General features: G+C 43.3%; 3 protein-coding genes across 3 annotated transcripts in view; 2 read left to right on the top strand and 1 right to left on the bottom strand.

Moving 5' to 3' along the window:
* Window positions 1-3,300, top strand: part of LOC106807662 (neurotrypsin-like) — a 5,423-nt gene extending 2,123 nt beyond the window's left edge. The window contains exons 4-9 of the mRNA XM_014810076.1: window positions 116-237; window positions 630-733; window positions 1,228-1,346; window positions 1,642-1,809; window positions 2,049-2,234; window positions 2,517-3,300. Of these exons, the coding sequence (XP_014665562.1) occupies window positions 116-237; window positions 630-733; window positions 1,228-1,346; window positions 1,642-1,809; window positions 2,049-2,234; window positions 2,517-2,656 (839 nt within the window). The 3' untranslated portion in view covers window positions 2,657-3,300. The remainder of the gene's footprint in view (window positions 1-115; window positions 238-629; window positions 734-1,227; window positions 1,347-1,641; window positions 1,810-2,048; window positions 2,235-2,516) is intronic.
* A 2,190-nt stretch (window positions 3,301-5,490) lies between these two features.
* On the bottom strand, window positions 5,491-10,703 carry LOC106807685 (mitochondrial sodium/hydrogen exchanger 9B2-like). Its single transcript, XM_014810108.1, has 10 exons — window positions 10,043-10,703; window positions 9,656-9,743; window positions 9,128-9,310; window positions 8,750-8,925; window positions 7,992-8,098; window positions 7,423-7,587; window positions 6,932-7,040; window positions 6,632-6,768; window positions 6,212-6,289; window positions 5,491-5,872 (listed from the first exon to the last, which is right to left on the bottom strand). Exons 1-10 carry the CDS (start codon window positions 10,575-10,577, stop codon window positions 5,675-5,677), a joined length of 1,776 nt encoding a protein of 591 aa, XP_014665594.1. The 5' UTR covers window positions 10,578-10,703; the 3' UTR covers window positions 5,491-5,674.
* Window positions 10,704-10,814: 111 nt separating this feature from the next.
* LOC106807661 (sperm-associated antigen 17-like) lies at window positions 10,815-20,911 on the top strand. The gene is given in 9 exon segments (XM_014810075.1): window positions 10,815-10,930; window positions 12,054-15,186; window positions 15,328-15,464; window positions 15,926-16,103; window positions 16,521-16,773; window positions 17,357-17,493; window positions 17,777-17,938; window positions 18,827-19,037; window positions 19,307-20,911. Coding segments are annotated over 9 exon segments (5,562 nt in total). The 3' UTR covers window positions 20,542-20,911.
* The last annotated feature ends 2,185 nt before the right edge of the window (window positions 20,912-23,096 follow it).

Genomic DNA, 23,096 nt, shown 5'->3' with positions numbered 1-23,096 from the left:
AGAGAGAAAGAAAGAGAGAGAGAGAGAGAGAGAGAGAGAGAGAGAGAGAGAGAGAGAGAGAGAGAGAGAGAGAGAGAGGGCAAGTTTCTGTAATATCTCTAATCATATTATGTAGACGATGACGACTGCTGCGAGTGCGGTAATCGCTTCATAACAGAGCAGACGAACGACCCAGCTGCCATGTCCGCCAAGGTCATCGGGGGTTTTGAGGCTAGCTACGGCGCATATCCCTGGCAGGTAGCAACAAGACGCGTCTATCTCTTATATAGATGTCATACCCCGCGAATACTTAAATGTTAACGACTAATCTATATCTTTCTTAAATGTCGAAATAATCGTTACTGCTAACATGATGCACACGTTTCTGGATCATTGTTACGGTTAACCATAGAAATAATATACTATGCTCTCTCTATATATTAGATAGTTAGGTGTCTCTGTATATTTCTATACTGTTAACGAATGTTTTCCCCAAAATTTAAAGTCCGGGAGCGACCGGCGGTGAATTTATAACGAGCGTAACTGAATCCCCGACGGATCGCATTAGAAGACGATATGTCAAATCACACCTGTAGGCAGTATGTTAGTCAAAGCGATGATATATACTGATCTACGTCATATATACGCAGGCGGGACTCCGAAAAAAGTCCAAGTGGGGCTTCTCGACTAAATCACACTGCGGTGCAACTATTATTGGACAGTGGTGGGTTGTCACTGCGGCACACTGTGTGGAGTAAGTGTATGAGTGCTACAACGCAATGTCGCTGTGTTCGAGGTGCAATATATGGAGTAGATTGGTAACATGATTACGTATTCACGCATATTGAATTTATTAGTTAGTATGTAAGTGATATTATTGTAATTTAGTATGTAGCATGCCTACATGTATTATAGGTAATTGATGTATCAGTTTCGAAAAAGGATCCCAATAGGAGAACGTTAGTTTTTATGATTTTTTTGTAATGTCGATATAATATCATCGTTTTGAGAACTTGAAGGCTGGTGGTACGTTTTTGCTCTTCTGCCACCGTGTAGCAGCAGCACCTAGTGGGAAACCTTGGTAGCATATGCCATCGCTATCAACAGTAGTGTAGAAAATGTATTATCCGTTCTTGATATCATAGTGACAATATACAACAGCAGTTGGTGGGGGGCCTAGCAAGCTATGATGGAGTTTCCAAGCCAAAACTTTCGTTAACAATTATTAAATGGCTTCCCATATTACAGAGACTACCCGAAGAGCTACTACGTTGTACGGGTAGGGGATTGGGATAATAGAAAACCCGACACATACGAGCAAGAGTTCGACATCGAGGACATTTTCGTCCATCGCAAGTGGAATATAGGTAAACGGCAACCTTTGATACGATATCGAATGTTGCAGTGATGACATGTACGTGCGTGTGTCGGGTACGATTGCATCATGCATGCGACATCATCCCTGCTTTCTTTCGTTTCTCTCTATCCCACCTTCCCTCTCCTCTCTCTCTACCTGCACCCATATATATATATTTATATATTTAATTATTTATACACAATATTTTTATTAATATATCATATATTATGTCCGTGCGGCCGTGCGCACGCGCGTGTGTGCATCAGTTTAAAGCATATTCAGCAACTATCTTCCTTTTTCCACAGGACCGCAAATGTCAGACGACATCGCTCTGATACGCATTAAGTACGATGACAGTGGACACGGAATCATCTTTAATCGGCACGTGCAGCCGGCCTGTCTACCGAGCGCCGACGCGATCTACCTCGCCGGCACCAAGTGCCTCATATCCGGCTGGGGCAACATCGCAAACTGTGAGAGAATACCGAAGAAATGGCATATATGGTTGCACGTATAGCGATAAATATATATTTTTTTTTTAAATATATATTTTTTTTTAATTATTTACTTCTGACATATATATGTATATCAAGAGCTAATAATACATGTATTATTAGTAATGTACATAATACTACTGATGTATTATTAGGTCTTGATGTACATATATATATATATATTATATACGTATCCCCGGTGGACTTTCGTGTTTCAGCTAGAAGCTACTATCCGCGCAAACTGCAGGCGGCGACGCTGCCGCTGATATCACATGCCGACTGCAGTCACTACAACGTCTACGGACGTAAGATCACCGACGACATGTTCTGTGCCGGTTACCTGGAAGGAGGTGTCGACACCTGTAAGGGAGACTCCGGCGGGCCTATAGTCTGCGACATTGGCGGTAAGTCACCCTCCTCTTCTCTTCCCCCTTCCTTCATCTTTCTCTTCTGCTAGTTCTAAACCACATATAATATCGTTCACAATCTAAGGAAGCGTAATTATGAGGGAGTGAGCAAAATATTGATCAAATCGACAGATTATTATTTATATAGATTATATGTATTATAGAAAGCGCTGTGTACTGCAGATTTATACTACAGATAGCTTCCTCACATGTATATATATATATATAAATATATATATATATATAATGTATGTACACTGTTTTACTTTCACCTCGTAGGTAACCACACGTTGTTGGGCGTCGTGAGCTGGGGCGTTAGCTGTGGAAACGCGTACAGCCCAGGCGTGTACACGCGCGTATCCAGCTACGTTAACTGGATCCACAGGGAAATGAGAGGTTACGTACCACCACCGCAATGATCACTCACACACGCGTTGATTCTTACATAGTTATATTCTCATATTCAGTATTTTAGTTAGAGAGCATGTATATTGTTATCGTTGTAGCCGAGTTGCATATTTAACGAAGAAGTTCCTTAGCCGCTATTTTGCATCAATGTTAATTACGATTTGTCATGTGTCAACTCTTCGGGCGGAAATGTCGTCAGGCGTAGTTATGTCGCGCCAATGTCGACAGTGCGTGACAGATGACGTAATGTAGCGATCCGCTTATCACACTAGTTCTCATAACCCCGTAAAAATTATTCTTCAAAATCTAAGGGACTGTATGGAAGAGTAGATATAGTGTAAGGGGAGAGTCAATGTTGATCTAATAGATCAACACTGCGGATTGCCGTAGAAAAAGTTTTAACTTTACTGGAAGTAGAGAAGAACGGAAAAAACTCCAATGATCAAATTTCACTTTACCATGATAAACCTTGCAAATACCATCACTTACTTTCCTCGGGTTTCGCATTTGAAACAGCCTTACTCTGTTGCTCAGGTCTCTGTGTGTCCCGCATACATGTGCAGAATAATGTATAGTGTGCTAGATGACATTAGACATTTTTAACGGTAGACGTAAAAACGATTAAAATATCAAAGTTCGTTTGATTGCTCATAAATCCAATATTTTTTGTCGTTGCTTCCACGTCGTTAATTATACATTCATCCGCATATTTTGAGCGTTTATGCGGATTCAACACATCTATACACACATACAACACACATATACATATGCACATACATACACCCATTACAGCTACACTCACAGCTACACATACAACACATGTATACACACACAATACACGTATACACATACAACACACGAATACACGTTCGCAGACTCATGATAGAGATACACACATCGCCCATACACTTATTATATCTTTCCCACCAGTCCAACAATCTACCAATCCCTATTACTCTTTAACCCTTTCTCTCTCTCTCTCTCTCTCTCTCTCTCTCTCTCTCTCTCTTTCTCTCTCTCTTCTCTTCCTCATGCGCTCTCGGTCTTACTCTCTGTCTCCCCTTCTCTCACTCCCGACATGTACAGCTACTCTACTATCTCAATTCTTCTCGCTAAAAAGTAACCCAAGAACGCCAGCTCTATCTTCTCTGTAGTTGCCGATAGTCAGTGTCAAGCCAGATAACAACATTTAAAAAGGGCAACCAATTTCTCTATATTATAACGTAACAGAATGGACATATTTACATTTATTCACAAAACCCGGGCACAGAAAACTTATAGCGTCTATAATAATTGCGCGTAAAACCTACTGTACCATTGCTCTATCCACACGTGCTCACATTTCTTAAAATATCATACATAAAAGAAGGGTTCAGACTGGTTTCAACGCCATTTGTGCAGTACGTGAAACTAATGTATCTATCTATACAATATTTGTGTTATGGCATATATTCAGTATAGCAGTTGTATAAAAATTGACAAACAGAAAGGTAATAATCAAAAGGATGAAAACCAAAAATATCTAGACAATAGATACCACCTTCTCCTTTACCTGTTGCTGAAACGGGACTTAGAACTCATTTAGCTGCCATATGCTATCAGAGTGACATCTCACCAATTTTCTGACCTTTATCGCTCGTAAGTTATGAACTTATATAATATCAGGAATGAATATAAGAACAATTTATTATTTATTCACTCTTAAACATAAATGAAAGTGTCAATGACACTGTAGCTCACCTTGGGTGTGATAGAAGAGGGAGGGGGGATATATAAAGCAAGAGTATATATGAGAGAACTCCCATTATATAGCATATCTCCCATTATATACTCTTGATAATGATATATGCATAAGTTTTGATGCGAAAATAAATGTTTCAGATCTGAAAGTCTGAAATATTGACGAGAGCTGGCGCTACGCCTAAATGATCGCCATTTAGGTTTTCGAATATCGTGCAAATAAAAACCATAAAATATTCCAGTCAAATTACTGTAACGAAGAATCTAAAACCGAATATTACACGTATATAGATATGATTGTAGAGTTGTTAACCAGTTGGACGTAATAAACGTAATAGGACGTTGTCATCTCTCCCATAGGAGTAACAACTGTTTTGGGGCTAGCCTTACACATTCACATACCAAAATTTAACAAAATAAAATGAATTTAGATGGCCATTTTCTTTTTTGCCAAAAAGTGGGCGTGGCTCGAAACTAGGTCGACTGGCGTGCTCCAAAATAGGACGTTCAAATCTCTCCCATAGGAGTAACAACTGTATGCAATTTAAAACATGTGGGTCAAACGGTTCTTGAGTTATCGTTGACCATAGGCAGACACTGAAATGCATAGTGAAATTGGCAAAATCTACCTAATTTGCATAATTAAAAAAAAAATCAAAACCCGTGTGATATGTTTTGGGGCCAGTCTTTATTCATTCACATACTAGAAATGAGCAAAATCCGTTGAACCTGAACTGACTTATGGCCATTTCCATTTTTGCCAAAAAGTGGCCGTGACTCGAAAGTAGGTCGACTGGTGTGCTCCAAAATAGAACGTTGAAACCTCTCCCATAGGAGTAACAACTATATGCAATTTGAAACATATGGGTCAAACGGTTCTTGAGTTATAGTTGACCGTAGCCAAATGTTGACAGACGGACGGACGGACGGACGGACGTACGACACCCCATGGCAATAGCTCATCTTGACGATGTCAAGGCGAGCTAAAAATGCTATAGCCAAAAGTTATTATCAAAATGATAAGGGTGCCATATGCGCCCCTGCGTGAAATGTCATTCATTTTCTGATCCCCCCCCCATACCTCATAATCTATAAACAGTAGGAGTAAATAAAATACAATAAATTTGTTTTTATTCACTCGTGATCACGCGTTCATCATCTCTGCAACTCTACTGTGTGCCATGAACAAAGGAAATCAAACTTATAAAACAGCAAAATACCTAATAACCGAGTTTAAAAATGACTGAAGAAAATAACAAAACAAAATGTAACTGCTTTTGACATGAGTTCTACATCGTAGATATCTCATATCGAGCATCACACGCATTCTCCTCGCTTAGTACTGGCTGATGTTCATTGGCACGCGTTGGTGACGATTCCTGCCCATAGGTGGCGTCATGTGTTAGCAGTCTAGGTGCAGACAACGCTATAGCAGCCGCTCCAATCGGTGCAGTAATTAGTATGACAAGAACAGCTATTGTCAGCACCTGTCAAACAACAACATAGTTAACAGACCATCTTACAAGACAATCACAGTTACATTTTGTATAAATGCTAATGGATACATGGGCAGAATGAAGATAGTGAAGCCTATATACCAGGGTACCAAGTGCTGCTAAAATAAAACACCAGATGTGTCCTTAGAGACAGGTGTGTGTTAAGAGTATAGAGGTGTCCTGCACATGCAGCGTTGACTGTAGCACACATCTAGATTTCATTACTGGCACATATGTACACATATTATTCAGCTTTGCATTTAACAAAATAATGCAAAATGAAGCCAAGCAACGATGATGCACGGCCATGGAAATACCGCTTACACTTACTTGCAAACCTAGGTCTTCTTTCACGGCTCCCGCATCTCTCTCCCTGGCTGTTTCCAGCGCAATTGAACCTATAGCTGCCTGTTTCAAAGTAAAAACCACACAGTGAGATGACCTTGTGGGCACATTCATGCTGTGTATGTGCATGTATATGAACACAAGTAACCAATGACTGACACCTCATTAGAATAATGTCATTAGTCAAGTGGCACATTTAATGATTTCTGAATGCATTCAAGGGAATTGTTTCAAATAACAATAATAACTGCACTGAACAATATAAGTTTCTTAATAAAATATTTTTGTGATGAAAAATGGGTAGGATTGAAAAAAGAGGGTGGGTACACTATCCCACCTTTCCATAGAAAAAGACACCTGCAGTTTTTCCACATAGTGTACACATCAGTGAACAGACAGACCAACCTGTACAGTAGCTTTGGGAAGCCAAGCGAGAGAGATGAAGCCCTTTTCCTTCCAGCTGAACCCAGCAAAGGAGACTGCACAGACAGAAGCTATCAGTCTAAAAAACAGCCCCACCGCGAGGACAGCTACTCCTAGTCCTGCATGCAAGAAACAGTACATAACAAATAAATGCAACGAAATAAACCATTTGATGAACATGAATTTGGCATTATATACACTTATAAATGACAAAAGGTATCAGGTATTCCGGCATTCGGCAACAGTGCAGATTGACCTATTTTACCTGTAAAGCACACTCACCGATCGTCTGAAGCTGTATCACATGTATGTCTATCTCAGCTCCAATGAGACCGAACAGAGTTGGTTGAAACACAACCCACAATGCAGCCATGATGTCTGCAACAGGATTCTGAAACAACCAGCCATGCACTTATGTTAAGCCATTATTTTAACAGCTGAAACTCAATCAGCACTAATCCAATTAGGGAGCCACATTTATTCAATGTTGGCATAAAACCAAATACTTGCGTTTTTCGTTGGCATTTTAACATGCTTACAATTTAGTAAGGATAGTGGATACCCAGAAGACATCACAACGAAAATATTAAAACGATGAACCTACACATTTAACAGATCAAATTAACATCAGTCGGTATAAACAATTAATGTTATCCTGTACAGTACAAGTTACAATGCCTCATAATCGTTTCACTCTCTATAAAATTACAGCAGTATGTTTTTGATGTTTGCATGATGTGCAAGCTTATTGTTTACGAAAATTGTTTGCCTACATTGCCGTCTGTCCAGCCCTGCTTTCTCCAGTGATAGGCAGAGACAAATGCCATGCTCAGACAGCCAAGAGCACCTGCACCTGAAACCTCCACTGCCTTGCTGGCAAACACTGAGAACAGGCCTCCACCAAAGAGTAGCAAGAATCGCTGCAGCACAACATTCCCCTGAAAGTATGATGCAAAGTAGAAATCATGTACCATATAACCTAGAATGAAGAGCTGCCTCGAATGAAAAACAATGCATTTTCAGTTAATCGTGTTCATCTTTTTTAACTATTATACCCTACAGCAGATAAGACCTTACATGTACACACAGATTGCACGAACATGTATGATCGTGTGGCCATTTGCATTTTCCACTTCAGTTCGATTTTTTTTAAACAACTATTACAACATATTAGGCTGCAATTATTAATTCACAAAGTAATACACATTGAATATGTCAACATTAGCTTAATGAATTAACTGCCGGAAGTGGTCATACCAAATCCATGAGAAATCTTGAAGGAAATTCACCCCTGGGATTACCAGCTATGCTCCGAAACTCGATCCCTGACACCTTAACTTACCTCAGAGAAGTTTGGAAGATACCAGGTGATAACTCCTGCGAGCCAGCCAAACGATATTCCTAGGAGAAGTTCCAACGGGCCACGTCCTATACTCCATGCAAGACTACCTGTAATTGAAGCAGCTGTAGTAAGTGTATGCCTATACATCCCAATAAATGCAATCACACAGGTCTGTGCTCTTGTGATAAGATTATGAGGTAAGAAGCCTAAAATTATCTACGGTTTGTTACGACTACAGTGTTATACAAGCTTAGGTTATTCAATATCTCTTTTGATCTAATCTGTTACAATCAAATTTACTCCTGTTAAAGTTCATCTCGTGAACAACTCGACGGACGCATAATTATCAATGATCAACAAACACCTGCATATGAAGGAAACTTTTGGAATTTCCCTTCAGTAGCTGTTATGCAATGAAACTACCTCAACAGCGCAAACACCTCGATTTTTTTATTTCACATGAACGACCCTCCTATACAGATTTGGTTGTACAGTTAAGTGTAGCCCTGTTATAACGTGATGGTTGGGGTCCATAAAATGTCATCGCGAAAAAAGTGGAGTCGCACTAAATCGGGATTATATATATGTGGCTATATAAGAGCCAAAAAAGGGGGTCCAACGACTCATCGCGTTATATCCAAATTCGGGTTAAATCGGGGCGCGTAAAATCGGGGTTCCACTGTATTACGACTAAAACCTACATCCACAGCAGCATCCCTCTCCGCACACCAGATAAATAGGATGTCTCGATGACTTACCCGAGGAGAATGCTATGCCGAGAACAACGCTGAAGCCACTGATGGCAAGGACGTCGTCGACACTAGCGGCGGCAATCACGAGGGTCGGGATGCCCTTAGCAACGCCGAGACCTTGCTGCTGAATGCTGATGAGGCTGGGAACGACGACGGCCGGCGAGACAGCCGCGAGAACAAACCTAAAACAACGACCCATCACAAACTCTTATTCACAGAATTCTTGTTCAGAACACGTTCGTATGTATGTGCGGCATGTTTGGATGCATGTATGTGCCTGTTGTAAATAAATTATACAGATGTGCATGGTTGTGCATACACATATTTGGTTTATAACGAAATTGCCACAGCGCTTATTTACAAACAATAAAATAACAGCCTTACCCTAGCAGGAATCCCCATTCCCAGGGAAATCCGAGCAGTAGGTGAGACATTATTGCCACGGTTATGCACTCAACCAGGCAGGGAGTAAGGGCAAGCCTGATGCACACGAATGCAAGTCTCCGCAACGCAACGGGATCCAGCCCGAGACCAGCTCTGATGAGGATCACCACCAGCGCAACATTCCTAAACAAGCAATAATTATTAGCAGCACACAATACAGTCATAATCCTTGCATGAATTACACACATAAATGATTTCTTGGTTGTTGTAAGCATGTACCAGGATTACAGTAGTTATGATAAAATGTAAATGTATTTTCGAGATCAGACATCACATTGACAGTCAATGATGTATATGAGGGTCATTAAACAAACTTCAAAAGTGTTCATTATAGACAGGTTTCAACTCTACGCATGTGGATTTACTATATAATGGCTGCTCAAGAAAAATTCAATTGTCCTTTATAGACAGACAGGTGTTCATTCTTCATAGTTGTCTGCTGACACAGGTTTGATTGTTATGCTCTACCTAAGCACCGAGGACAAGTCTCTGTCTAGATCCTTGGCAATGTTCACGACCGGCAGGTTTCTCAACAAGACGCCCATTACCAACATGCCTGAAACAGATTACCATGATGCACATTGAACATAAGTATTCACATGTCATATATACATGTGTAATGGTGTATTATATATATAATCACACAAATGATGAGCACATTCAATACAACTCTACCACTGATAGTGATAACTGTATATATTATATTTAATTTACTGATTTATAACATTGACTGCATGGTCATTGTACTGATCTATCTGCATCACACCGCTATATAATTATGAGACAATAATTGTATAAAATTTAAGCAACTGTAGCCTTATATACTGCCCACATTTAAATGAATGTTTTACATACCAAGCAAAGCTGGCAATCTAATAAAAGTGACAAGCCAGCCTCCAATCATGGATAGCACTACTACGGCTAGGAGAGCAAAGAGATAGCCTCCAGGCAATGCAGCTTCCCTTGTCAGTGACCACAGGACCCCCCATAACAACAGCACCAAAAGCAGCAACGTCAGAGTCCTCGCAAATCTGCCAATCGGTGGACATAATAGTATGTTTTTTATGTGATCAATAACTGTCGGTTTGTGGGGCATGACATGATGTTTTCGTCGGAATCGCCTAAACCATCTGCCAGTTAGTGTCTGGCTAGTGTTTTCAGGCGTCTGTTCGTCTTTCTGATGTGTATTTTCTTTTTGTGAGTCCGAGGCGATAGCTCTAACAGTCATTGGGGCGCCAGGAGCAAACGGGTATTTCGTTCCTGCAGCTTCATCGTGTGAAGTAGAGGACGAACGGTGTCGAGTTCGCAAAGTGCCATCCCCAGCCTGCATTTGCACATCAACCTGGTCACTATCTTGCTCAGGCTCCGTACTGTAATCTCTGTTATGCATTGCTGTACAGTTCACATCGCAACACAGTCGATAAACGCGATATAATGCATGTAACAGTACTTATCGGATCTGTTTACAAAAATGAAACACTGCAACTGCAAGAGTTATCAAATTATCAACCGTACGTTGCGCCATCTGGTGTTGGAAGTATAAACTGCTTTTAATCGCATGTTGCGCCATCTGGCATGTGTCGTGGAAGACGCGGTGTTTTTGAGTTTTGCCAGCTGAAATACAAACATGTCTAAACGAAAAGGACGAGGAAGTGCTGGAATAAGTAGCTGGGAAAGCGCCTTGCAATCTACTGCATTTGAAGATGATGAATGGAAAGCTAGTGTTGTTTGGATCGTACCTAACTTAACCGAAAGCACAGATTTAGGTATTAGTATTACTGCGTAGTGAATTTATGTACATTCCATGTCAGTTGCTAAGGACGCATTTGAACGTTGCTAAGAGAATATGACTAAATTGTATTTTTTGGAGCTGCTTGGAGTTTGATGCAACATATTGCCTCGTTAATAAGATGCTTTTTAGTTGAAATAAATATAAAATATTGCTTATCATTTGTACTCTTCCTGGAATCCAGCGCCAAAAGTCCCAGTCTACGTATTCGTTCAAGTTTTTTCTGTTTTTAACCGACATTGTATATAGTCTTCAAAGTTCAAAGGACTATATGAGACAGACAGACACGCACGCACGCACGCACGCACGCACGCACGCCGCACACACACAGCCCAAATCACACAGACACACAACACACACAGCCCACCGACACACGACACAACACACACACAGAGAAAGAGATACAGGTAACTAGACAGAGAAAGAGAGCGGAGTCAGATAGAGAGAGAGATACAAATAGACAGAGAGAGAGAGAGAGAAGAGAGAGAGAGAGAGAGAGAGAGATGAGAGAGAGAGAGAGAGAGAGAGAGTCAGATACAGACAGACAGACAAGCAGACAGAGACAGGGAGAGATATAGAGACAAATCAACACTACGAATAGGCTTCGTTAAGCAAGGGGAATCTTCGTCTGCCCATGTTTCTGTCATTTCATAGCATACGTACTGGAAGCCTCTTTCCCTTCTTTTCTAGTTAATATTTCGTTCTCCAGTAATTATTCCCTTCTTCTCCAGTTAAGATAGACAGCTTCCTAATGCACTACGCAGTGTTGATCTTTCAATTTGATCGACGGTGACGTGCCGGATTCTTCGTTACAGTCCTGTGGACCTTGAATGTCATAAGTTATGAGGACTCGCTCTACAAGAATAGCTCTACCCGTGTGTATAGCCTTTCGCTCCACCACAGCGAGGAAAAAATCGCTCCCGTGGCAGAGCAAAGAGCTACCTTAAATAAAGCTATCCACACAAGTGTTCAGCCTACTACGAGTACAAGAGAGTCACAGGCATGTCAATGTCATTAGACTGTCAGTGCCTCTAATTAAGTGTTGATAATATAATAATACTGATATAATGTGTTTATTCATATTATATCAAATATATTTGTAGATGCACTAGTGGATGCTGTGCAAACTGGAACCAGAAAACGATTCACTACCATCACCAAGGAAGACATTTTCAAAGATGTTGAAGAATTGGGTAATCCGAAGAACCGAAAAATAAAAGAGGTTCCTGCGTTTGTTGAAATATGTGAATCTGTCAAAGCCATATTAGATACAGGCGAGCCAATCCCAGTACCACTATTAGCAAAGTTGATCAAGTTCAAGTTGCTGTGGCTGAAGTCTATTAACCAGCAGAAGAAAGAGCATAAACAAGAAGTAGATGTCAAAGGAAGTGCTAAGGATAAGTCTCGAAAATCAAAGAGTGCAGGAGGCAAAAAGGGGGACAAGAAAACACCTGAACCGCTAATGAAGAAGGAAACCAAGTTGAAAAAACGAGGCGAGGAGGATGAAGAATCGAAATACATCAACGACGAACCGCTAGATGGACCAGATATTTATGTTCTCATCAGCGGCTTCTACGATGCAGGTATAATCTCATCCGTCGTTGACGTCGGTGTGAAAATATCTGCGGTCATCAGATTTCAGGTGGAGAAAGACTGTGCCGATGAAGATGAACTAATTTCAAAATTCTGGTCGGACCTTGGCGGTATTCTACAGCAGGCATCTGATTCTTCATTCCTACAAGAACTTGCAGTGCTAACGTGCAAAGCTAGTGTAGATCATAATGACAGGGGCGAAGACAACACAGATGAGAGGAAAGCACTGGGTGCCTCTCTCTTTGATACTGTCGCAGAACAACTGTACGAACTTCTGACATGGAAACAGCAGTACATTAACTACAAGAGTCATACTCAAGTCATACATGTGCCTGTTATTGCCAGAGATGAATCCAGCAGCGACGTTGACATGAGTTATTACCAGTCCATGATGAACTCCTTGCCAGCAGAGCAAGTCTCTGTTCCCTCTATTCTACACTGCATTGTCGAGCAAGTTGTTGCTACGGAAGAAGGAAAGAGTTTTTCTACATTGAAGGATAGCAGTACTGAGCAACAGGAAGAATTGGACGTGCTTAAAGATAAGCTTGGCATGATTGAACACAGAGATATGGACAGTTCAAGCGCGAAGGAAAATCATCACACACCAGTAGTGGTAACATATGGTGATCACATTGCTCATAATGACTGCACAGTAGAGGCTCGCGACGAGAAAGAAATCTCTCTTCTATCGGCCAAGGAAACAGAATGGAGCATGATATCCCACAGTGTCTTCACAAAGCTTTTACAGAAACTCGAAGAGATGCAGCCCCATGCCATTTCGAAAGAGCGTGAGGCACGGCTTCACCAGTTGCTGCACTTCTGCAAGAACTCTGTGCATTCTGATGCACATGTTGATTTCGTCCTTCAAAACTTCATCCTGGAGAGCATGTCGCTAGCATTCGCTAACCGTAATGGGTGCATCTGCCCCGCTGACTCGGTCCCCATCGCCTGGGACGATCCTTACACTACACCGCTTCAAACGGATAGCATTTCTGCACGCGCGTATTCCCAACAGCCAGCCTCCACTGGACAGAATTCCCGCTCGGAAGTAGAATTTTGGGAGACTTTGCCTCCTAGTTCTCAGAACAAAGACATGCAATCGGGATTGAACGCTGGCGCGGAGACCACTGCTTCTTCCTCACAATCTAGTCAGCAAGAGGGCACATTCAGTAATGCTGCTGTGTCTGACAGTGACAGCCAATACGAGTCCAAGTCTGTATCGGAGTCGACGGGTGCGGCCAGCAAGCATCAAGATCGGCTGTCGAGCATTGTTGATCAAGATAGCAGGTCATCCACCCTATCAGCCGCGAAGCTTTCCTCCATGAGTGACAGTTACGAGCAAGCGAGCACGCCCAGCACGATGAACGTGTTGACCTGCGCGTCACCAACCGCCTCGCAGCAGATTGTGAGCGCGAATGCAAGCACGACCAGCATACTGAAGAAGAACACATCTCAGGCCGGCCTGCGCCTGACGAGCAGCACCGTTCGCTTCGAGGACGGACCCGACGTGAAGAGAGACCTGTCGGAGTTCTGTTACGTCGACCTGCTCGAGAAGCGGGCGCTGCTTCAGGTTCTGAGCGCGGCGAGAGACAAGGTGTCGCACTGCGACGCCTACTGGCAGAGGCGCGACAACTCCCTGCTCCTCGCTCTGCACAGTCCCCACAACAAAAATCTGCAGAGCTTCGCTGACTGGTCGTACAAGGTTCACTCCGACGTCGGCTTCAGAAACTACTTGGAATGCTTCGCGGAAGATCTAACGGAGTGGACGGCGGCTGAAGATGAGAAGTATGAAGCCAGGTTGGCTGTGGAGGAGGAGGAAGTGAGGAAGGCAAAACTTGTGGAGGTGGAGGGTAACTCGACCCCCTCGGCTCTGATTCCGTCCGAACCGACGACCGTTGACGCTTCGTTCGTTAGAGCCGGTTCCCTAAAAGGTTTGAAATTGGAGCAGGAGAAGGCAAAGCAAGAAGAAGAAGGCAGGAGAAGCAGTGGGAAGCATGGAACAAAAGCGTCTCCAGCCCGCAAAGGAAGCAAAACAAAGGCTGCTGCAAAAGATGATAAGAAGCACACCGCAACCCGTGCGAGCGTGATATCAATCACTAGCAATAAGGCGGCCGAAGCGCCGAAAGTGCATGCACCAGCGGGAACATCGGACAACGAATTTCCATTCTATGGTTACGACCTCGGCAACAAATTCTTCTGCGGCGGAGGGACAACACGGGCCGCGTTCCCCTGCGATGGCAGTGTAATTGAGGTAAAGACGACGTCGTTGCAAGAGCACGTGCCAAACACGTTGCTCTCCGTGAGGAAGCGCGATACGGCCTTGCATCTGCACAATAAGGAGAGCGGTGCAAGGTCATTCACCGCTCGGCTAGCCGACGGTATGTGTCTGACCTTCAGCCTGCTTAATAGTGAGGTGACCGGTGCTTTGGTGGATGGGACAGAGTCAGCAAAGCTAGCATCACCGGTGATGGAGAATCAGCCAGATGAGGATGGCCCCGAAACGCCGTGCTTGTCTTCGTGTTTTGCGTCACAGAAGGCACTGTCCTTGCAGCTGTGCTGTCCTACCGGAATGTGTGTGCAGTACATCTCAATCACTGACGCACCAGGCACCTCAGAGGTGAGTTTACTGGTGATATAATATGAGTTTCTTTGGTTTCTTATTACGTAACACAAGCAGGATTCAGTTATCAAATAATCGGCAATGAAATGAAGAATAAGATGCAGACGAACTGACGTTCAGCGACTGATGTATTTACAGGTGTTCACACGATTGTCCTACAGAACGGAAAATGACAAAACGAAATGCTGTCGCTACATCCTACATGATGGCACTGTTGTGCTCTTCCAGCCAGATGGTAAACTGCACGTGATGCACAGTGATGGGTCTGTAAGCAGGTGAGGTGCCGATTAGTCAGTTTGACTCTGCAGATATGTAGCAAGAGCCTGCTTTCAGCCAAATGGAAAGATTTTGTATAATTCAATGCCTAACTGATAGTGCTACCTTCACGTGCATAACCTCCCAAACAGACTATACTGAGATTTATACAGCTATTATTGTTCTTGTATGTGTATATATAGAAGTGTTTCTTTCCCCCTTTTCCTCTCAATGTGTTTCTATCCTTCCTCTTCAACACACACTCTCTCGCTGTCCCTCTGCCTGCCCGTTCCTCTGCCTCCTCCTCTTCCTTGCCACTCCATTTCCACTCCCTGATCTTTCTCTCTCCCTCTCGCTCTCTCTGTCTGTCTGTCCGTCTCAAAAATATCAGATCATAATAATCACTAGACCCATTGTTCGATGCCACCTGATCTCCTTAACCCATTCTCTTTGCACATTCAAAGCATCACGAATATTCCAGGTGCGACGTGGACAGCGCTGATGGTGATGCGTCGCTGCGATGGGACGTGACGGCTAGCGACGGCACGCGTTACACGACCGCTGCCGGCACGTGTGAAGAGGGCGCTAGCGAGCCCATCTACTCGTCCGTCGCAGTTGACCCTAGCAGCAAGGAGGTCCTCATCGTGAGACACGATGAGGTAGAGGGCGCTAGTGTAGTTATTGTTTCTAAGTCATCAACCCATCAACCCTCATTCCCAGATGATGTCAAGGTTACGGAAGATTGTACTTGCCTTTTTGCAATATATGCTGATCATAAGTTATGATGAGGTAGTGGATACTTGTGAAGTTGCTTGCAGGTCATCCCAGATAAAATTACCCACACATGTTCTTATTTTTCTCCTTCCTCTTCTTCTACCTCTCCTTCTTCCTCCTCTTTTTCCTTTTCTTCGTCTTTTTCTTCTTCTTCTTCTTCTTCTTCTACTACTACTTCTCCTTCATCCTCTTTTTCTTCTTCTTCTTCTTCTTTTTCTTCTTTTTCTTCTTCTTCTTCTTCTTTTTCTTCTTCTTCTTCTCCTCCTCCTCCTCCCCTTCCTTCTTTTTTTCCCCTGTTTAAGTGTTGGGCTCATAGATGGGAGAAATGCAGAAACTCAATTATCTTCTCTCTTGCAATGAACTGCTCTCGAACTCCAGAGAAATCTGTGCGTGGGTGTGTATCTTCAGTTGGTCTGCATTATTACTTCCTGCTTTTAAAAGTACCTTGGGTTAATGTTCGCACGCAGGTAGTCGTGGTGAGGAGGCCCGATGATTCCCGCACCGTGCAACACTGCGATGGCACTCGCATCACAACGACCTTCCATCCTAAGAACGGTGATCGTCATACTATATATAACTCTCTGTAGTGGTCACGTTATATGGATTCACGTGCAGTTTAACTCTGTGTAGCCATGGTTTCACGTGGCGTCACGAACATATCTATGAAACCATATAGTATACCATAAAACCATATGTGTGTGGTTTACATTATGAACATTTATTATGAATATTATAGGTATAGCATAATAACAAATTATTAATAATAATAATTTGTATATTTACTACCCTGGATCACTTGATATTACTTCCAATGTAAGAACATGGATCAGAGTATTATGGTAGGGTACAAGGTGGGGTACTTCGGTAGGACCAAAGTGTACTTGGGTTCCTGGTACTACAAACCTGCAAAGTGTTAACATTATTACAATATTCTTTCATTTGCTATATAAAGAATCAAATTAATTAATAATATTAATTATACCAGTGATTTTGTACCATTTTTGTTACACTGTGCATGTCTCTCTTTCAATTTAAAGTAACTAGGCTGCAACTATATTACAGATTGTGGTAATCGTAAAAGAGGATGCTAAATGCTCAGCACGTCGTAATTTACTCAAAATGATTTGCACATATATAGATGGAAAGCTAGCTAGAGAAGTGAAAGTGGAAAGCCCAGGTTTTGCTACTGTCTGCTGTTTCCCTGATGAACACAAGCTTACTACAGTGTTTGGAAATGGAGATATGATCACCATTACTCAGGAGGGCAACTACGATGTATGTTAGCAACATGTCCAAATAATCTAATTCTGTATCGTAAAAATAGGTCTAAATCGTTTCTGTATTTTATTGTTGCATGAAATCAGAAGTAGATAATAGGGAATTATCCCTATTATCTACTTCTGATGAAATCTATGCAAAGGATTAGAAACTACTTAAAAAAATTCTTTTTAATGTAGTGTTGATCTAAAATCAAGAAACAGGATAACTGTATGCGGCGATTCTTTTTGATTTTATAATTCTGCTTATCGACCATTTGTCATTACTGTTGTATATGAAGGTCAGTGCTACAAATGGGGAGCATTTGCTGCTAGCACCATCTGGCGAGCTACAGTATTCTGCAGAAGAAAATGCTTGTCGTGACACGGGCAGTCACTATGAGTTCTCACTCAACGGTGACACCTGCTTCAACATGAAAGATGCAAACGGCAGCATTTTCAAGGTGTGCAGATTTACCGTTTTGACGGCTACTATAGTAATCTTCTTATAAGTTCTGCCTTCATCACATTGAAGATTCTGACAGTTAGACTGAGGGCAGTCACTGCCAGTGTTTCTCTACGACCTCAGTAGTTCCCTTATGTCTCGATTACTGGGGACATGTATGCTCCCTTTTAACGTCTAAATTAAAAAGGTGATATAAAATAAGAGATTGAGATAATATATGATACAATATATTACTTTGATCCTGATGTAATGTGTAATGCGTTTGGCTGTCTGTTACTTACCTATTTGTATCTCGTTTTGATGCTGTGTAATAACGTTTCTCTTACGCTCTCAACACATCTTTACTATTCCAGCCGGACTACATATAATATGTGCTCACGGAATGAGCCGACGAATACAAATAGTTACGCGACATAGCAAAAGACAACTTACTTATTGACGGGTATTCTAGATTGTCGCAACGGTACAGATAACGTGACGTGTCGTAAATTCGAGATCGCACTAGCCGCGTTTCTTGGCTCTCCCTGTTTCTTATACTTCCGCTCGTTCTTTGTTCTAACTTCATCGCTCCCATTGGTCACGGCTGTCCGCGTGACCCCTGGGCGCGACCGTGACCAAACCCTTCCTTTGTTCTTCGTTCCCTAGCGGCCAGTCGACCCTCCTAACGACCTGCTTCCCGCCGTAGACAAAGGGCTTTGTCTCTATTTTAAACTACTGACTCTTTTCCGAGTAATTCTTCTAATATTCCTTATTCCTTATTACATTATGATTATTCATTATTACAGCTGCAGTGTCAGAGCAGATTAACATCTCTGTAGGTAATTCATTTATTTAGTTTTCCTTTTAATAAATAATGAGACTAGTTAATTTACACGGATTTTAACAGGTGTTCGCCAATGGAGAAGTGGATGTTCAGCCAGGAAAGAATGCTCACTTGTCTACGGACCAGGTGCCTCGCTACTTTTTTGTCCGTACAGATGGGAATGGAGGTGAATTGCTACAGGAGAAGGATCTAAGTAGTTACTTAGCTGAGGCGAGAGCTGACCCAGCCACCGCTGTCATCGAATCTGCACTTTCTAAGTCGCCAAAAATTACAGGTAATAATAACGATGATATATATCAGGAGTAAATAACCACTAATCTGTGATTATTTACTCCTGATATATATATATATGTATAAATATATATATATATATATATATATATATATATACATATGTAACAGCATTGGAACATTCACACCAATAGTCACATTGTTTATATATGATCAAACCAGCTATGCTCTTACTTACCATTTGACGACCTTGATCAATCACTTGTCTAGTTCCGCTTTGTGTGACAATAGTTTATATTTTGAATTTTTCAGGTCTATCCATCTTGAAGCCTTGCCTGCCAATCAGATGGGATAGACCATACGATGTGTCTGACATTGTCCCCAAGGGCTTGAAATCCCGCGACTTCTCTGAGCCTCTGAGACCGACCGAGGTCAAGCGGAAGGTCAGATTTGGCGCGGATGTCGGCAGAGGTCTCAGCGTCGGTGATGCGCCATCCCGCGCGCCCGCCACCGCCCCGGTCGCCATCCCGCGCATCCTAGAGATCAGAAACCTTCTGCGATACGCGCCGATGACAGCCGAGCTGCGAGACGCGATGATCGCCGGCCTGAGGAGATACCAGGAGGAGCGTGCGGAGAGAGGCGGCGTGTCTCGCGCGAGGCGCACGCGAGACCCTCGCTCAGACGAAGAGCGGCTTCGCGCCGCTGACCTGCTCGGCGTCTTCCGCCGCGCTGCCGCCGCGCCGCGCGACGATGAGCGGACGCTCGCCGACTACGTGGCGACCCTGACCCCGCCGTCGACCCCTGCGGCGGCGCCCCCGCGCCCGAAGCTCACCGCCGAGCACTGGGAGCGGCTGTGGGAGGAGGTCGCGTGCGAGCAGGCGCACCGGCTGGCGCTGCGCGACCGCGACGTGCCGCCGTACTTCCGCAGCGAGCTCGGCCAGGCGTTTCTCGTCGCCGCCGACGACGGCGCCGGCTCGACGGACAGCGGCAGCGTTCCCGGCAGCATGTGCAGCACGCCGGCGCCTGACCGGCTTCCACGACCCGCCAACCCGACCCCGTGCCACGCCGCCGCACGCGACCTCGCGACCCCGCTGTCGCCCGCGAAGCTGCGGCGATCGCCGTCGCCGCGGAAACACGCGAGGCCGTCTCCGGGGGGTCGACTCGGGCGCAGCCCGCCGCCGCCGCTGCGGTCGAAGCTGCGTGGGTTTCAGCTGGTGCCGTCGGTCGTGGACTTTGGCACGGTGGGAGCGGGTGGGAGGTAAGCGCGCTCTGTCCTGCTGCGTAATGTAGGCGTCGAGCCGTCGCGCTTCAAGGTGAGGCAGCCGGCGCCATCTAGCGGCGTCGTCGTGCGCTCGACACCGGGCCTCGTCGCCGCGGGAATGTCGACGCAGCTAGACGTGCAGCTGTCCACGGAGAGCGACGCGCGGGGTCGCGTGGAAGAGCCGGTTGTCATAGTAACCGAGGTGGAAGAGTTGACGCTGATGGTGCATGCTTGCGTTGCGTTGGGGATGGGTGGTGTGGTGGAGGAACCTGCTGCTCAGGAGTGAGAATCGATTAGTGCGAGCTCTCGTCGGTCGATTCTGTACTCAAACGAGCCTAGTGTGTGACACGTTCTAAAGCAAGGAGGTATTCAGCGCATATTTATTCCTTGTGGCAATGAAGTTCTCGTACTTCTATATTTACTTCTCATTTATGTATATCGACACAGTGCTATTTTTCACAATCTTTTAACTATTATTACGCCATCCTTGCCAGATACTGCACTAAAACTTCACAGAAAGTTCAAACACGTCTTTGTATTACCATGAACACATGTACCATGAACAGGGTGCATATGTTCATGGTACTACTCATATAGTATGCAAGTCAAAATGAATTGTATAGTACCTTTGTATAGTAAATATATGTTATTGATTACATTGGGGTTTCGTACTGCTTACATCATTTAACATAACTAAATAAATGTGGTAGTATACTTAACGTTAAACTTTGCAGTATCAGAGCATATTCTATATAAAAAAAAATCTATAGCATAGTCTATATAATCTATGTTCTGAGAGGTCTCGAGATTTTGAAATTTCTTGATCATGCCCTTGGGTATTCTTTGCATGCGAGGAAGAAGAAGAATAGGGAGGAGGATGAGCAGAAGAAGAAGAATAGGGAGGAGGGTGAGCAGAAGAAGAAGAATAGGGAGGAGGGTGAGCAGAAGAAGAAGAATAGGGAGGCGGATGAGCAGAAGAAGAATAGGGAGGAGGAAGAGAAGAACAAGGAGGAGGAAGAGAAGGAGAACATGAATGAGGAAGGGAACAAGGAGAACAGGAATGAGGAAGAGAAGAACAAGGACGAGGAAGAGGAGAACATGGTGAATGGGGAAGGGCAAAAGATGATGGATTGTGAGGAAGCGAGGATTATCTGCAGATGGTTGAACGTTGACAGCGTAATATTAGCTTCACCATGCGCACACTTACGCACAATTTCCTTTCTAGCATACAAAAGCAAACCATTATATAAATGAAAGTGTCAATGACACTATAGCTCACCTTGGGTGTGATAGAAGAGGGAGATGATATTTAAAATTTGGTAAGTGTTTCATACTATGACAGACCGAAATGTGATCAAATGTCTATTCTTCCTGTTTTATACTAATAGAAATTTCAACTGTTTTGTTTCAGGTTAGGTTTGATGCGAAAATAATATGTTTCAGATCTGAAAGTCTGAAATCTGGGCGAGAGATGGCGCTACGCCTAAATGATCGCCATTTTGATTTTCGATTAGATTGCCAAAATCTACCTTATTTGCATAATTTAAAAAAAGATCAAAACCCGTGTGATATGTTTTGGGGCCAGTCCTTATTCATTCACATACCAAAAACGAGTAAAATCCATTGAACCTGAACTGACTTATGGCCATTTCCATTTTTGCCAAAAAGTGGACGTGGCTGGAAAGTAGGTCGACTGGCGTGCTCCAAAATAGGACGTTCACATCTCTCCCATAGGAGTAACTACTGTATGCAATTTGAAACATGTGGGTCAAACGGTTCTTGAGTTATCGTTGACCGTAGGCAGACACTAAAATGCAGTGAAATTGCCGAAATCTACATAATTTGCATAATTAAAAAAAATATCAAAACCCATGTGATATGTTTTGGGGGCCAGTCCTTATTCATTCACATGCCAAAAATGAGCAAAATCAGTTGAACCTGAACTGACACGACCATTTCAATTTTTGCTAAAAAGTGGGCGTGGCTCGAAAGTAGGTCAACTGGCGTGCTCCAAAATAGGACGTTCACATCTCTCCCATAGGAGTAACAACTGTATGCAATTTGAAACATGTTGGTCAAACGGTTCTCAAGTTATCGTTGACCGTTGCCAATTTGCAAATGTTGACGGGCAGACAAACGGACGTACGACACCCCATGGCAATAGCTCATCTTGACGATGTCAAGGCGAGCTAAAAATGAACCAACTACCTATAATTGCTACACAAATATAGTAAATAAACTTATGAAGACAACTCACCTGGGGACTCTCAACAGTCGTAGGCGCAGAACCAGTAAGGAATGAGCGAAATGCTCCCATAGGTGAAAAGCAAGAATATCCATTGGTAACTTTCGACATAGCACTAGACATTATACAGTAGGCTGCTGGTGAATATGCCCTTTCTACTTGATGCTAAAATTGAGCTTCGCAAAGGCTCGCTAATACAGAAATCACGTTCACCCTTGGTATTTCCTTCTTCACCCTATCGACTACTTTTCCCCTTCTTCTTTCCCGCCTCCATCCTCTATTCCTCCTCATTCTCCACCCTCCATCTTCCTTTCTCAAACTAGAGGGATATAGGACACACTCTGCAATAGTTTTTTATATGAAAAATTCTGAAGTTTCATAATACATACCTAAATAACCTACTATCACCCTACACTATGAATAGTATAGGCTCAGGTGTGTGCTCCCCACTATTGCTCAGGTACTTTAGCATAGCGGCAGGGAATGGCGGGGTGCTGCCGCCGAAGTGAAATTCTGGGGTCAGATATTACCGTGGACATCTCCGTCGGCGATAGAATTTCAACACCCAAAGAAAGGGCATCCGCATTTTGTCCATG

The sequence above is a fragment of the Priapulus caudatus genome, unplaced genomic scaffold (assembly GCF_000485595.1).
Source record: "Priapulus caudatus unplaced genomic scaffold, Priapulus_caudatus-5.0.1 Scaffold228, whole genome shotgun sequence".
Classification (NCBI taxonomy): domain Eukaryota; kingdom Metazoa; phylum Priapulida; class Priapulimorpha; order Priapulimorphida; family Priapulidae; genus Priapulus; species Priapulus caudatus.
This window is presented reverse-complemented; position numbering and strand designations above follow the sequence as displayed.

Coding starts and splice junctions, on each gene's coding strand:
- LOC106807685 (XM_014810108.1), bottom strand. CDS start 10,577: ATGCATAACAGAGATTACAGTACGGAGCCTGAGCAAGATAGTGACCAG. Junction 9,744..10,042: donor TAGATTGCCAGCTTTGCTTG/GTATGTAAAACA, acceptor AATCTGTTTCAG/GCATGTTGGTAATGGGCGTC. Junction 5,873..6,211: donor AAGAAGACCTAGGTTTGCAA/GTAAGTGTAAGC, acceptor GTTGTTTGACAG/GTGCTGACAATAGCTGTTCT.